Source organism: Astatotilapia calliptera, chromosome 9 (assembly GCF_964374335.1).
Source record: "Astatotilapia calliptera chromosome 9, fAstCal68.1, whole genome shotgun sequence".
Taxonomy (NCBI): domain Eukaryota; kingdom Metazoa; phylum Chordata; class Actinopteri; order Cichliformes; family Cichlidae; genus Astatotilapia; species Astatotilapia calliptera.
The window spans coordinates 29,132,818-29,148,247 of record NC_137430.1 but is presented as its reverse complement, the minus strand read 5'-3'; the positions used below and the strand labels follow the sequence as shown (position 1 = coordinate 29,148,247).

Sequence of the window (15,430 nt, the reverse complement as noted above, 5' to 3'; positions counted from 1 at the left end):
ATGAAGAATTTTATATGAGATTTCCTTCACCTTGTTTACAATTAGATATTTATGGGCTCATCCTGACTGTCTTTCAGGTGATATCTGGAACATGTCGGTTCCAGTAAGATATTATATATATGGGAGAGACACGATATCTTCTTGGAATAAACTACGTATTCTCTTATTGCTGTTACCAAGTTCCTGTGAAAAGCAGATTTTTCCCACTGCTGACTCAGCTGGATCAGGGAGAGTGACTGAGGTAGATATTGACCTGTCAGTGTTTTTATATAACATTAAGGGTATGGCACCAAGCACCATTGAGAATTCCCAAACACTTACGGGAAATTATATAGTGTAAGGGATTCATTGTAAGTAAGTCGTACTCCCTCTTTATTAACCAGCTGAGCCACCAATAGGATCCCATTTTGGACCCAAGTTTCCAGGAAAAGTGATTTATTTTTGAATAAAATATCTCTGTTGTTCCAGATGAGTTATATGTGTGGTGAGAAGTTGTGTTTATAAATGAGGGTCCACGCTAAGAGGACCTGCTTATGGTTTTTCCATATAAAATTAAAGAGCATGCGGTCGATGTCTTTACTAATTTTCTTATCCAGATGTAAGGAGAGAGCAGCATATGCCAGTCGGGATATCCCTTCAGCTTTAGTAATTAAAACTCTACCTTTCAGAGATAAATCCCTTTGCAGCCACTGGTTGAACTTTTTTTTGTGTTTCTTTTGTCAAGAAAAACATGTTATTTTACTGTCACTGTGTTATCATTTACATGCACTGTCATTATTTCATCATTACTTCATTAGTCTGTATTACTTATCATCAGCTTATCATCAGTTTATCATGTATCATTTATCAGTTATTTCAGAGCACGCAGAATAAAACATATTCTAGAAAGCACCAGCTTGGCTGCAGGTCCAGGCAGGCCCAGGTCAGATAAGGATAGTCAACTCTCTTTGGCCTGAACCCACAATTTCACAAAACTACACACTCTACACACTATTGGTTAGGTTCCCAGGAAACATGAGTGGAAACATCTGGTATTAATTCTGGGAAAGTCTTGTTGTTCTGAACATAGAGGAGGTCTGGGAATTGTCCTGACGTCATTAAAGGCTATAAAGCTTTCTGTAAAGAGCAGAAAGGAGAAGACGAAAGATCAAGGCTTCCCCGCACACTGTACGTGTACTGTGTGTGTGTAATAAAACACTTTTTGAACACCTCCGAGGACTCTGTCTGCGCTCCCTGCGGAGGGAGATGGAGCCTGATGTTTTGCAGTGTCTATTTTCACCATTTATAGGTGTTTTAATAAAATATTTTGTGTTGACCCACTATGGACTTTCAGTCGTAGGTCTCTTCCTCAAAATTCGAACCGCGACACTTTGTATAATCGGAGTGAAGTTTGATGAGCATCTTGACTTTTGGTCTTGGGATATTAACAGTCCTGGGTATGTGACTTCTTGTTTAACAGAAATGTTACAGATAGCATTTGCAGTGCAGCCTTTAATTGCTAGTAATTCACATTTTTTAGATTTAGACATAAACCAGATGCCTCAGAGAAATCACTAATAACACTAAGGGCTGGACGGATTTGATTTGCATTCTTCAAGAAGAGTGTGGTGTCATCAGCTAGCTGGCTGATGATGAGCTCCTTATCAGCTATGGTGATTCCTTGTATAACAGGTCAAATCTCGGGGTGGAGCCGTTAGTCATTTTAATTGAGCTATTGCCATTTGTGTACAAGGTTTTGAAGCTTTACAGAAAAATGCTAAATTTTTCCAAAGAGTGGAACATAAATTGATGTTCAATTGTATCAAAAGCCTTTTAAAAATCCAGGAAGAGAATGAAGCTATTGTCAGATACCAAATCAGAGTAATCAAGTAGATCTAAAACCAGTCTAATGTTATTAGAAATGTATCTATTTCTTATAAAGCCTGATTGTGTCTCATCGATAATTGTGTCCAAGACCTCTTTAATTCTGTTAGTAAGTACTAAAATCATAATCTCATAGTCATTATTGAGCAGACAGACGGGTCTCCAACTATCAATAAGAAGTAAGTCTTTGTTTGGCTTTGGAATAAGTGTTATGAGACCCTGAGTAAGAGTAGGAGGGAGGGTGTTATTCTCTATACTTTCTATGAAAACCTGCAGTAAGAACGCAGCCAGGAGATTAGAAAATGATTTATAAAACTTTGCAGTTGAACCATCTGTGCCAGGAGATTTGTTGGCCTTAAGTGCAGAAATAGAATTACAAACTTCCTCCACAGTCAGAGGGCTGTCACAGTGACTTCTATCTTCCACAACAATAGTTTTTAGGTTTTTAATATTATTGAGAAACAGTGTTGAGACATCCTCATTATAGTTTGAGTTGTACAGTTTAGTATAGAATTTGGCACAGAAATGTGAAATTTCTCTAGGATTGTCAAAGACAGTGCCATTAATATTTAGTTGATTTTGGATCTGTATTTTTCAAGCCTGAAAAAGCAGAATTTTGTTCTCCCTCCTCCAGCCACCTCTTCCTGGATCTTACAAAAGCACCCTCAGCCTTGCATCGACAAACTGTTGCATATGATTTTAAAATTGTCAATTAATATTTGCATTTAAAATTATGAAATGTGATTCATTAAACATGTTTGTGGTGGTTACAGTAAAATATATAACTTTTTCTACTCGGATTTTATGTTTTTGTCTGATTTTAGATCAATTGTGTCAGTACAGTATGTCAAAATGAGAACATGACTGTAAATTCAGACATGTGAGGTTGTGCTGAAAAGAATGATGCCAAACAAGGCAAAGTAAATCGTTTGTAAAGGTGAAATATGGAGGTAAAATCAAAAGTAGTTAAAAATGGCCAATTATCCCTGGAGCCCAGAGGGTTAAACGTTTTTTTAAAGTAACGCTATAGTTACTTTTCAAGTAATTCATTACTTTCAGAATCTTGTAACTCAGTTACTAACTAAGTGACTTATTTGAAGAAGTATCTAGTAACTATAATTAATTACTTTTTCAAAATAACTTGCCAACACTGTTTATAAGGAAGTGAGTCATTCGCAGGATTTGTGGAGCGTTCTGATGGTGAGAGATAGCAAACCACAGATCGTTCTATTGAGAGATATGGAGCCAGAGAGGCAGAGGAGAGGTTCTGTCATGTGGGAGTATTTTTGTTAGATTTTGGTCAGTTTTGGTTGGGTTTGCCAGCTTTGTGTTCTTGTTATTTGTTTTTTTGTGTTTATTTTATCTAAAAATGTAAAAACCTTAAATTGTCAAAAATCTGCTTTTCATAATATAAATATCATGATATAACTTTAGAAAGACTTCCATTTGACTCTTTACATTTAATGTAATAAAAAAATATTTTTAAAGTAATCTCAAATGTTATTCTACAAATGTGCAGCAATTTAATGTGTTTATTCTTTTTAGCTTATAGTCTGTGGAACCCAGGACGACCAGATACCTGCATCTCTACCAGTTTCTGTGCACTCCAGCCTTCTTTTTACAGCACAGTGTTAACTTTATGACCTTTCACAGCACCTCTGGAATCTGGATGGCCGACACCTGACAATCAGGATGAACCGTGTGTTTGGCTGATGTTTGTTTTTCTTTAAGAGTGTTTGTAAAGCACAGCACAGACAGACATGCGAATCGATCAAACTTTTCTACAAAACGTTATACCAGTCCGGGTCAGGAAGGGCGATATAGCACGGACCCGTCAGATGACTACGCCGGATGGAAACATAACCGGAAGCGTCCCAGGGACTTTCCCTTTGACCTTCATCCTGGAACCGACCTTTGACACTTGGATGTTGGCTTAATTTTTACCCAAAGAGAAGTTTGACCCTAACAAAAAAACACGATACTGTGATACTTTGATGTTTTTTTCAAATAATTTGGAGCGAGATTTATGTGACTGTTCATCTAAAATCCAGCAGAGTGAAAATACAAGAGCTGCTGCAATCCTCTGCATTAATGATCTCTGTTTCTCTCTTTCTGTGTGTGCATGTGTGTGTGTGCATGTGTGTGTGTGCGTGCGTGTGTGTGTGCGTGCGTGCGTGCGTGTGTGTGTGTGTGTGTGTGTGTGTGTGTGTGTGCGTGCGTGCGTGCGTGCGTGTGTGTGTGTGTGCGTGTGTGCTCACAGAGGGGAGGTCACAACAGGAGTTCCCTGAGTTGACACGTATGAAGCATAAAGTCAGTTTGGAGCAGTTGGTAAACACAGAAGTACATCCAATCTTGACTAAATTTCTTGTTTATCTACTTCATGCACATTGCACGCACAAGAATCCAAATCTCTGTATCACAATGATTTCATTAAAGCCTTATTATTTTATGGGGGCAATATCACATATTACCGTAGATCATTAATAGGGAACAAAAAAGAAGGATCACATCGGCAATGTTGCTGGGAGACAGAAGTCTTGACACGTACTTATAACTTAAACCACAAAAAACTCAGTTACAGCTGGTAAGATTTGTGGTATATACCAGACTTTCACAGTCTGCATCTTTACAGGGTTGTTTTCTGCTTTTGTTCACTCCTAGTGTGATTAAAAAACAACAAACACAGAGCCCACTAACTATTAGCCGCTTTCCCCCCTAAACAGTCAGTTGACTGAGAGAAATGCAATCCATTATTGTGAACGCTGAAGGAGATGTGCTCCAAGGTCAAACTTATATTTCCTTAACTTACATCCTATGTTCTGTTTAATTCCGGCATCCCTTCATGGCTTGATGGAAAAAATTGGTTAAACCATTGCTCAACTTATGTCTGAATGATGGCAGATAATTCTGATGAAACTGACCCCGTAAGAACTTTGCAGCTGAGTCGAAGGCTCGTGGAAATAAGGTCAGGAAGTGTCCGGCGTGACTGCGCGTGCGGGCGTCTGACAGACACACTAGTGCAACTCAGAGTGTGAGCAGCAACTCCTGTATACTAAACATAAGAAAAGTAATTTGTAGTGCTTCTCTTTTTTTAAACCGAGATTCCAGGGATCATGCTTATATGGTTTTCTTTTATTCAAAAACAGGTTAGTTTAGCGATCGTGTAACTGTGTCCTTGACCTTTTTACCGGCTTGAGAAGTTGGTTCCCTGGTGCAGATATCTGGGATGGTTCAAACGCCGAGTCTCCAAATGCAAACAAAAGGTTATTTTACACGTTATTTCTTAAATGTGTATAAATGGGATGATGACGATAAAAGTAATAAACAATAAATGTAAATCTGTTTTTTTAACTTTGCAGACTCATTTACCCACTCCAGTGACAGCGATAAAAAAAAAGATCATGACTTTAAAGAGATTATGAACAAAATGCATTACATTTTGTTTTTTGCTACATTAACAACTTTTCCAACTCTGATTCTCTGCAGGACCAACACGGACACCAGTTTAGACTGAAATCCAGTTCCGACGGCACACGCAACATGTTCAAGCTTGCACGGAGGCATCTTTCTTTCAGCTTAACGAGTGAACCGTCAGCTCGTTCAAACACACGTTAAAGTCCGTTTGGCTCGACACCACCGAACAGAGGCAGCAATATAACATAGCTAACATTAACAGTGCAGTGAATCCTGCTTGTGCCGTGATATTCAGGACTGCAAACCGAGCAGCATCACTGACTTTCAGCTTGTTGTGTTTGTGGATATATGACTGACTTTAATTATCCATAAAATCATCAGATTCTCTGTAAGATTAAGGTCGACTATTGAACAGCGAATATTTTAAAGGCTTTAAAACCAAGTTAGTACAAACATCACTAATGTCACATAACTTTGCCGACATGTGGCCAACAGTAATGCTTTAATGTTCTTCATTATTAAACATTTGCACATAAATAAGTGACATAGTATTCAGTAAGGCGAGTTTATTTATATAGCACAATTCAACAACAAGGTCATTCAAAGTGCTTTACAGAGACATTAAAAAACAAAAATAAAAAGCATGATTTAAAATGGATTAAAAAGAATTTAAGCTTAAAAGTGTGGATTTGGTGCTTTATTCTATAAAGACACATCTCCTGGATGCACTGGTACGCATCTTCAGTGATGTATCCTAGGGTCATCAGGTGTTTCGGGTCTCTCTCTTTTGGCCACAGCTTGTATGATGTTGGAGACATCCTCATCAAACTTCTGCCACTCGCTCTGGCTGCTGGCTGGGGGCCACTTAATCCGCTGTTGTGGAACTACACTGCTTGGATTGGAAGAGTCCTGTGCATGGAGGGACTGGGCTCTGTGGGGTGCCTCCTGGCCGGGCTCCTCCTGCGTCTCACCAGGTTCAGGACCTGTGCGTTGCACCTCACTCTCCCGCTCCAAACATTTCATTCTAGCCTGATGGACATTTAGGCCACGCTGGTTCTTGCACAGCTTGCCGCAGATACATGTCTTACTCGTAGTCCTTTCCATTGCATTAGTCGTTAACCTTAAGTCCGTCCGATTGGAGACCTCATCCTCCCCCCCTCTCGGGGTCTCCTGGGGGTATCTTTCTTTAGGGCTTTCCATAGCTTTTTGGGTGCTTTCTCGCGAAAACTGCAGACCGGGATGCTAGCCCACCCTGCCCCTGGAGCCGTCTTTCCGAGCTGTCATCTGTCTCTCCAGTCGTCACCAAACTTTCTTGGTTGTCACCTAGACTCTTCCTAGGCGTCACTGGCTCAGCCAGAGTTTAACTATAAAGACACATCTCCTGGATGCACTGGTACGCATCTTCAGTGATGTATCCTAGGGTCATCAGGTGTTTCGGGTCTCACAACATCATACACCCTCGCCCAGGCGACCCAGCCGGGGGTGATCAGGCCCCGACTTGCGTACCAGTAGCTACCCACGGATCAGCCCTCTTAATCCACAGCCACCTTGTGGCTTTCTCTGCCGCTTCACTCACAGCCTGGATGGCCCTCTTCTTGGCTGCCCCAGCCACGCCCAGCCGGCCTAGGACTTTGCAGAGTGATCGTCCTGCAAAGCCCCTACAACCCACTTCTATGGGCTCATAGAAAGTCTTCCAGCCCCTTCCCCTGCACTCTTGCACTAGTTCCTGGTACTTTCCTCGTTTCCTTTCATTAGCCTCCTCAATCCGCTCTTCCCAGGGCACTGTGAGTTCCAGCATGATCAGCTGTTTTGAGGCCTCAGAAATAATTATCAAGTCTGGCCGGAGTGATGTTTTTGCAATGTTCTGAGGGAACTTTAGTTGTTTACCCAGGTCAGCCTGTAGCTGCCAATCAGAGGCTGTGTTGAGAAGGCCAGTTGTCAAATGTGGGCGCACCTGGGGTTTCTCTCCAGCCTTAATAAAAGAGATTGCCTTCCTCGGAGCATGATGATGCTTGCTGGTGCTGATTGCTGAGGCAATCTTTTCAGCAACTACTCTGAGCACCTGGTCGTGCCGCCAACGATACCGACCATCGGCCAGGGCCCTTGGGCAGCCGTAAGCATAAACCTGCTCGGGAGCAGTACTGTACTGTACTGTACTTCCTCAGGAGGCTGAGGTCTTTTAACATCTGCAGGAAGCTCCTGAGGATGTTTTACCAGTCGGTGGTTGCTGGAGTACTTTTCTATGCTGTGGTGTGCTGGGGGAGCAGCACAGCAAGGACTCATCCAGGCTGGAGAAACTGATCAGGAAGGCTAGCTCTGTGGTCGGCATGAAGCTGGACACTCTGGTGACAGTGGCAGAGAAAAGGACATTAAAGAAACTGATGGACATTATGGACAATGCCAGGCATCCTCTGCACACGGCCATAAACAATCAGAAGAGTCTGTTCAGTGACAGGTTGCTTCTCCCAAAGACAAGAACTAACAGACTTAAAAACTCCTTTGTCCCACACGCCATCAGACTGTTTAACTCCTCTCTGGAGGGGAGAGGGAGGGGAAACAGGAGAACAAAGGAGGGGGGAACAACTAAGCTGTAGTGCCTCTTCACCTCACTGTGCAATACCTTTTGTGCAATACTTTTGTAAATAGTCAACGGTGCAATAGACTCAATACTTGAAATGTGCAATTCACTTGTATTTTTATTTTTATTCCTATTTATTCTATTTATCCCCTTCGTATATTTTATTTATATTGTCTCTGTATTTATATATATGTGTGTGTGTATAACTCTGTAACTTCTGTCGGTGCTGTGCTTTTTTGGAAATCGAATTTCCCAGAGGAACCCACCCGAGGGATTAATAAAGTTCTATCTTATCTTATCTTATCTCTTACTTTATGTAAACAGGATTAGATCGCGGCCATGCAGGTATGTCCGCTTCATTTATACAAAAGCAACAGCGATATTCCACCACTGTTTCACCATAAATAAATAACATCAATGTAACTAAAGATAATGCAGTACTTGATCCTTTTATTGATTTCACACAGATACATACAGGTCATTTCCTAAAAAAGGGAAATGTACTATTAACATTCTATTACGTGTATGTGATTATTACAGATGTAATTCATATTTCAGAGTAGTAATTGTAAATTACTTCGTGTAATCAAGATGAGAGACCACGGCTATAAAAGCGAAGGTGGATTTGGGAAGTCTGTCGCAGCCATGTCCTGTCCGTATACGCGACCAACCCATTGCGGAAGGTGCAAGATTGATAAGGAGAGTCCTCAGAATTCAGCGTATATTGCGGGACAGACAGGATCCTTCAGCTCAGCGTGACAGTGTGCTCATAGAGAGATATCGATATTCCCGTGAGGGTATTATTTACTTAACCAACTTGTTGACAAGGGGGTGCAGGACCACCACCTGTCTTTTTTTGCTCTGCCCTTTTCTTGGTTGCTGTTATGAACAAACTAACAGACTATTACAGGGTCTCTTTCCAAGAGACGAAAAGCAATATAAGAGATAAATATTACCATTCTGTAGAATACTCTTATATTTCACTTTTATTTGTTCCCATGTTCTAGTGGGTCCTGTTGTGGCTCTAATGTGTAAGGGGATATAATATAACATATTATAATACAATATAATGCCATATAATATTGGATAATATCGTGTCATATGATAGATCTACCCTACCGCCTACTGGTGTTGGCCAGAGGGGCCGATGGCGCGATATGGCAGCCTGGCTTCTGTCAGTCTGTCCCAGGGCAGCTGTGGCTACAACCGTAGCTGCTTCCACCAGTGTGTGAATGTGAGAGTGACTGAATAGTGGCATTGTAAAGCGCTTTGGGTGCCTTGAAAAGCGCTATATAAATCCAATCTATTATTATTATTATTATTAAATCACCTACGAGTTTAATTTGTCAGCAACTTTCTGCCAGCCCTCTCTCCTTGCTTTTGCAGCCTTTGCAGTGTTCCCTTGCGTTTTAATTAAACTCTGAAACTCCTGAAATCCCTCAATCAAGAGTTCTTGCTCTGCTGCCGAACAATACTGAGCGCGCTCCTTCGACATTTTCGCTGACCACTCAGCGGGTTGCCGATCAATGTTTCTACTATCGATGCGTAGCCCCTTTTACGACACCCAGTGATGTCACATTACTGCTGTACTAATCGTCAACGGCAGGTGTGTTCGGGGAACCGGATTAGCGAGCTCACGGTTAGCGCGATGGTTTGATCTTGGATGTAGTGAGCGACGTACGAAGAACGGGCCCCTGGACAGAGAAAAAAGGACAAAACTGACTCAGTAAAACGACAGAAAATAAGATCCCATGTAAATCTGTATTATGTAGAAGTTCAGCCCAGCAACCAGTTCAGTTCAACACAAGTTTAAATGATTCTATCTGAACTCTGTGGAGCCTGATCTCAAGCTTTTTGAGTCTGACACTGAAACCAGAGGATCTTTCTGTCTCTTCAGATTCACTGTGATCCAGTTATGGGAGTGATTTCAGCCCTGAGTGATCACGCTGATGTTTGCACAGAGCAGACAATGAGGTGAATGTTTGGGCACATTGGTAACAGTGAAACAGTTTATTAGTAACGTGGGATCGTTTGTGTTTGGAGTATGAACTGAGATTCCTGAAGCTCTTGTCACACTGGTCACAGCTGTAGTTTCCTTCCATGTGTGTACGTTCATGATAGTTACAACCAGATGAATCTGAGAAGCTTTTGTCACAGTGTCTGCACTTGTATGGTTTCTCTCCTGTGTGGACTCGTTTGTGTCTTTTAAGCTCCCTTGCAGTGGTGAAGGATGACCCACACTGATCACAGAGGTGCTTTTTAACCCCACTGTGAATCAGTTCATGTTGTTTTAACTCAGTTGGTGTGGTGAAGCTTCTCCCACATTCTTTGCAGTATTGCAGTTTGTCTCCAGTGTGTCTACGTTGATGTCTTTTTAGGGTGGCTTGCTGACTGAAAGTTTTTCCACAAAGGTCACAACGAAAGTCTTTCCCACCACCACAGTGATGACAGGGTTGAGAACTGGATCCATCTGTGTCGCTCTGCTTCTAAACAAAGACACAAAGACAGTGTAAGTCAGTCCTTCAACATTTTTATCCTGAACGTCGCCTGAAATAAAGAGCATCTCTGCAGACGTCCAATTACATTTGACTGTTTCAGTTAACACACTCAGTTTACTGGGCTGCAATAACTACAATACTACCACCATAATACTACAGTAATACTAAAATCATAACTAACATGAAAATCTGAATAATCACTCAGAGCTGCTTTTCCATGCAGTAGAATTGCTAACATGCTAACACAGTTTAATGAGCAGAGTTGTTCCAAACAGTCAGGCTAAAATGACAAGATAACAATATAAATACATACCTCACAGTAACTGCACTTGTAGAGTCTCTTTCTGGTGTGGATCTGTTGGTGTCGTCTCAGGTCATGTGGAGATTTAAAAGTCTTCTCACACAGGTCACATTTATAAGGTCTCTCCTCAGTGTGGGTAAACATGTGTTGTTTTAACTGTGCATCTGTTGTAAACTCTTTGCCACACTGTTCACAGCAGTACACATCATGTCTGGTGTGAATGCGTAGGTGTATATTTCTGTTCTCTTGCCGGCTGAAAGTTTTTCCACAGATGTCACAGCTGTATGCCTTAATTCCAGAATGGGTAACTAGATGCCTCTGTAAGCTCCTACTGCAATTAAAAGCTCTGCCACACTGATCACAGCTGTACGCTTTAACTCCACTGTGGATGAGATGGTGTTGTTTTAGGGATTCCTTCCAGGAAAAAGACTTTCCACACAAGTCACAGCTGAACGGTCTCTCTCCAGTGTGGATGACCTGATGCTGTTTTAGATTAGCCTTCAAAGTAAAATCCTTCCCACACTCGTCACAGGTGTATGTTTTCTCTCCCTTTCTTCTGTGAGGTTTGTCGGCCTCCTGAGAGCGCTGACTTCTCGCTCCATGTTGGTCCTGCAGTGACAGAGATACAAACAGAGGCAGTGAGTGAAATGCAGTCGTGGAACAAACTCAACCTTCAAACTCCCTCCATTAACACTAGTTTTAAACCTGAAGGTGGAGCGTGGCACCAAACGCCTTAAAGGTCTCTTATCCCCACCTGCTGGTAGTTCTAACACATTACATGCAACCTGCTGTTAAAAATAATTCATGACTGTTCAAACACTAAAATCATGCCCATCCCTCCTGATTGTACACACACACACACACACACACACACTTACTTTTTCTAGATTTATACATAACCATTCAGTGATAATAAATCCTATGTTTGTCTTATTAGCTGCTGACAAAATGATTGAACAATACTGGGTTTTTTTTACATTAAGAAAAAGGCACCAAACATCAAACCTATTTAAGCCTAAACAGTAACACATGAAAGTAGAGCAGGGCGATATGACCAAAAATATTTATCACGATATACATTTGAAAATTTGTGATAACAATATAACTGACGATGTAATTGACGCGAGACAAAATACTTTACAACTCCACAACTTTATTAGTGCAAAACACCCATCAATATATTTTCACTTAAACAAGCAGATGTTTTTTTATGTGCATTAAAGTTATATAAAAATTTAACAGTGCAAATGCAAATTGCTTGCTGAGAGTTTAACCAAAAGGATTTTCCAGAGGAAATTGGCCGACATTTGCTCCAAGGCATTTGTATTTGCACTGTTACATTTTTATATAACTTTAATGCACATAAAAAACAGCTGCTTGTTTAAGTGAAAATACATTGATGGGGTTTTTTTGCACTGATAAAGTCGTGGAGTTGTAAAGTATTTTGTCTAGTGTCAATTTTATCGTCAGCTATATTGTTATCGCAAATTTTCAAATGTATATCGTGATAAACATTTTTGGTCATATCGCCCTGCTCTGTCTGTCACCTTCTGTGTTGAGCTCATTGTTTCCTCTGTAGTGGCTGAGCTGAGTCCAAGTAGCTGAAAATGTTCCTCTGCTGCTCCGTCAGACTCTTCTCCTCCTGCTGATCAGCTGGGACACAAAACAGATCTTTGTTAGGCTCCACACTGCACTGAAGAGTCAAAGTGTCTCATATGTTCAACAAATTTTTGCTTCCCGAGGTGGGCAAACAGACACAAAAGGTTTGAGCACCGATACCAAATTTAGCAGTATGCAGACCAGTAGCAGGAGAGACTGAGGCCTGTTATTAGAATCAAATGCCCAGTGGGCCGACACACCGATTTGCAGCGTTAAGACAAAGACAGCTGTGTTTTATCCTGGAATACATTTATTTTACATTTTCTTGAAATGTTTTTCATTATAGCACTTTTACCTCCAACTAGGGGTGCAACGATACACAAAATTCACAGTTCAGTTCGATACTTTGGTGTCACGGTTCGATATTTTTTCGATACAAAAATAAAAAGTTCATGCCTTTTTAATTAGTCATTTATTAACATTATAAATATATATTTTAACTCAAAAGTACAGTTTTTAAATTTAATGTTGATGAAACAACAAAAATAAATAAATAAATAAATCTGATTGAGGAATCACTCATCTTTGGAAAAGAGAGTTTATTACAGAGAAATGGCTCTTTCCAAAATAAAAGCTATTCTATACGCTTCTTCTGGGCTATACTCTCAGCAGCATATTAAACATATCAGGTCCCCATAAGGAGAATCATGTGCTAACGGCTGCCTAAATGACTCTGGTAACGTTTGTGGCATGCGTGCTTGTTGTTTTTGTCTGCTTCCACTTGTCTTTGCACTAGGATGATGTCGGCATAAATGTGTAGTCATATTCATTGTGTTCCCACTAGTGCTGTCAGCGTTAAACTCGTTAAAATGACGTTAACGCCATAACGCTGCAAATCTCCCTTAACGAGTTACCATGGATCGTGTGCGTGGGGCTGGACGGCATCAACATGTTAACGAGCTAACGGCGATAACGCACTAGTTCCAACCAATTGAGCATTGCGTGGCACATCGGACATACTGTTTTACTTTTGTCCATGACGCGCTTACCATCAGGGTCATGCTTCACATGAACATCACGATAGTTTCAAACGCCAGATCTGAATGAAGGTGGGGGAGGTTCAATTTCGGGTAGCGTTGAGGCAGTTGCCATATTGCAACGAGCTTGGCTTCTGTCTTGCTAGCTTGCGCTGCGCTCAGTGGATCTGCACTCGACAGTGCAGCCTAGGCGGGGTAGTCGAACACAGATCTACTGAGCGCTCAACACAGACAGCATCGTTGGAAGAAAAGTTGATAAAACAAATAAAAGATTTTGTATTGTTCGATACATATGCATACCGAACCGAAAGCACTTTATCGAACGTATTTGTTTGTTTTGTTTTTTTAAAAACACACTCCCTTCACCTCTTCTACATTCTTATGTTTCTCCCAGAGCAGATCTGAGGGGCAGCCCCTCAGTCATACACATATACTTTTAATCTCACCCTTAAGGGGTGGTCCCCAGGAGTTTCACAGCATGGTTTAGAACAGTGGTTCTCAAACTGTGGTACACATACCACTAGTAGTACTTAGTCTCTCTCTGGTGGTACACGGAAAATCTCAATTTCTTTTTTAAAGACTAAACAATATGTAATTGTGGAGGTATGCAAAGATGACACAAGCGTTCCCGGGGCTCTTCTGGGAGAGAGGGTGGACCAGAAAACGTCTCCCCGAGCATGAGTCCTCTATAAAGAGCAGCTTATTGCCAGTGGTTGCGGCCACTCCTGCAAGTGAGTAGTAACCCTTTGCAGCCAGCAACAGTGAATTGGTAAAGCCAGCTGTCGGAGGAAGACTTGAGTGAAGAGGAATCCGCCTTCATCTGTCTCTAGCAAGGACAGTGTGCTCTACATGAGCTCAAGAGCAATACCGTCACCCAGACCCGAGAGAGAGGGGTTTCTCGGTCCGAGGGAGTAGCGCCGTAGACGTGGACAAAATTGTTGGTACCCTTCAGTCAATGAAAGAAGAACTGACCAGGGTGTCACTGCAGTTTGTCACACTGCGCACGCGCAAACACAAATGTCAGCGAAAAAGACGGCACAGCACAGCACATGTGTGTGATCTGGACACAAGCGATGGGAGCACAACTTGTAGAACTTTGGAAAGCTCATTCGAGCCTTTTCGATGTGGCCTCACAAAATTATCACGACCACAACAACCGTGAAAATAGTTGGATCTACACTGCTGCTCAATCACAGCTGCCTGATCAATGTTTTTCATTAGCAATTTAGCAAAGTTGATGGTGGTGGTGTGTCTGTGTGAGTGAAAGACAGAGAGGGAGAGCGAGCGACAGAATTTCCGTTATAACCTTCATTTTATGGACGCACAGTGTGAGCACTCAGGTCGCATCAGAGCATCGGGCCGTATAGTGTGAGACCCTGCACCGTGACCTATGAACTTCTAACCCCTGCGAGTCAACGTACAGTTTGAGTAGGAGCTGAATCGCGCGACTGAAAAAAATCGCAGTGTCTGCCCAGCATTAGCCCACGTATACTACGCGATGCACGACGAAGGCCAAAATCGGGCCGATCGCCAAAACGGTCGCACGACTCAAAAATCGGCTCAAAATGGGCCAAAAATCGCACAGTGTAAGCCCAGCATAAGCCCAGCATTACACACACACAGCTGTGGTTTCCTGTTTTGCTACACTCTGGAGAGCCTCGCCTTTAACGGTCTTCTCTCACAGAGAGCAACAGAAAGCGTCCTTCAGAAAACTTCGATAAACTCAAGATTGACTGAACAGTTCAAAGTTACCTTGACACTTACCTTTAGATGTGAGAGGTAGTGATGTGTCGAAGCTTCGAAGCGTGTCGAGTAATCTCGGGGGAATTTTTATGAAGCGCGTATCGAGGCTCGCTTTGATTACGTATGCAGTGACGTTCGAGGCCTCGTGGGCAGTCCGTACCACGTGACTGATTCAGGAACTGGCTCGCCGGTTCGCGCCAGATTCGAAATAAAATGGGCAGCAAAACACAGCTGATTCCCTCATCACGCTGTGTTGTGGAATTGGATTACCTACGTGCTACACAGTTACTTGAGCATTTCTTCTTCGATGGAACCAGCAAGGAAGAGATTTTTTTTCTCTTCTAATAAAGTATGCACACAGTAATAAATATCACAACTGATAAGTACCATAATATAA

At 41.8% G+C, this 15,430-nt stretch overlaps 1 protein-coding gene and 1 long non-coding RNA gene across 2 annotated transcripts; one reads left to right on the top strand and one right to left on the bottom strand.

The window, feature by feature from the left end:
- Nucleotides 1-1,134: 1,134 nt before the first annotated feature.
- On the top strand, nt 1,135-8,158 carry LOC113029430 (uncharacterized). The gene is made up of 4 exons (XR_003273409.2): nt 1,135-1,436; nt 3,409-4,894; nt 5,010-5,126; nt 5,350-8,158. It is a non-coding gene; the product is annotated as an uncharacterized LOC113029430 (long non-coding RNA).
- A 127-nt stretch (nt 8,159-8,285) lies between these two features.
- Nucleotides 8,286-15,186, bottom strand: LOC145431136 (uncharacterized). Its single transcript, XM_080306594.1, has 4 exons — nt 15,055-15,186; nt 12,202-12,307; nt 10,667-11,263; nt 8,286-10,341 (listed from the first exon to the last, which is right to left on the bottom strand). Exons 2-4 carry the CDS (start codon nt 12,217-12,219, stop codon nt 9,769-9,771), a joined length of 1,188 nt encoding a protein of 395 aa, XP_080162720.1. The 5' UTR covers nt 12,220-12,307; nt 15,055-15,186; the 3' UTR covers nt 8,286-9,768.
- Between the last annotated feature and the right edge of the window lie 244 nt (nt 15,187-15,430).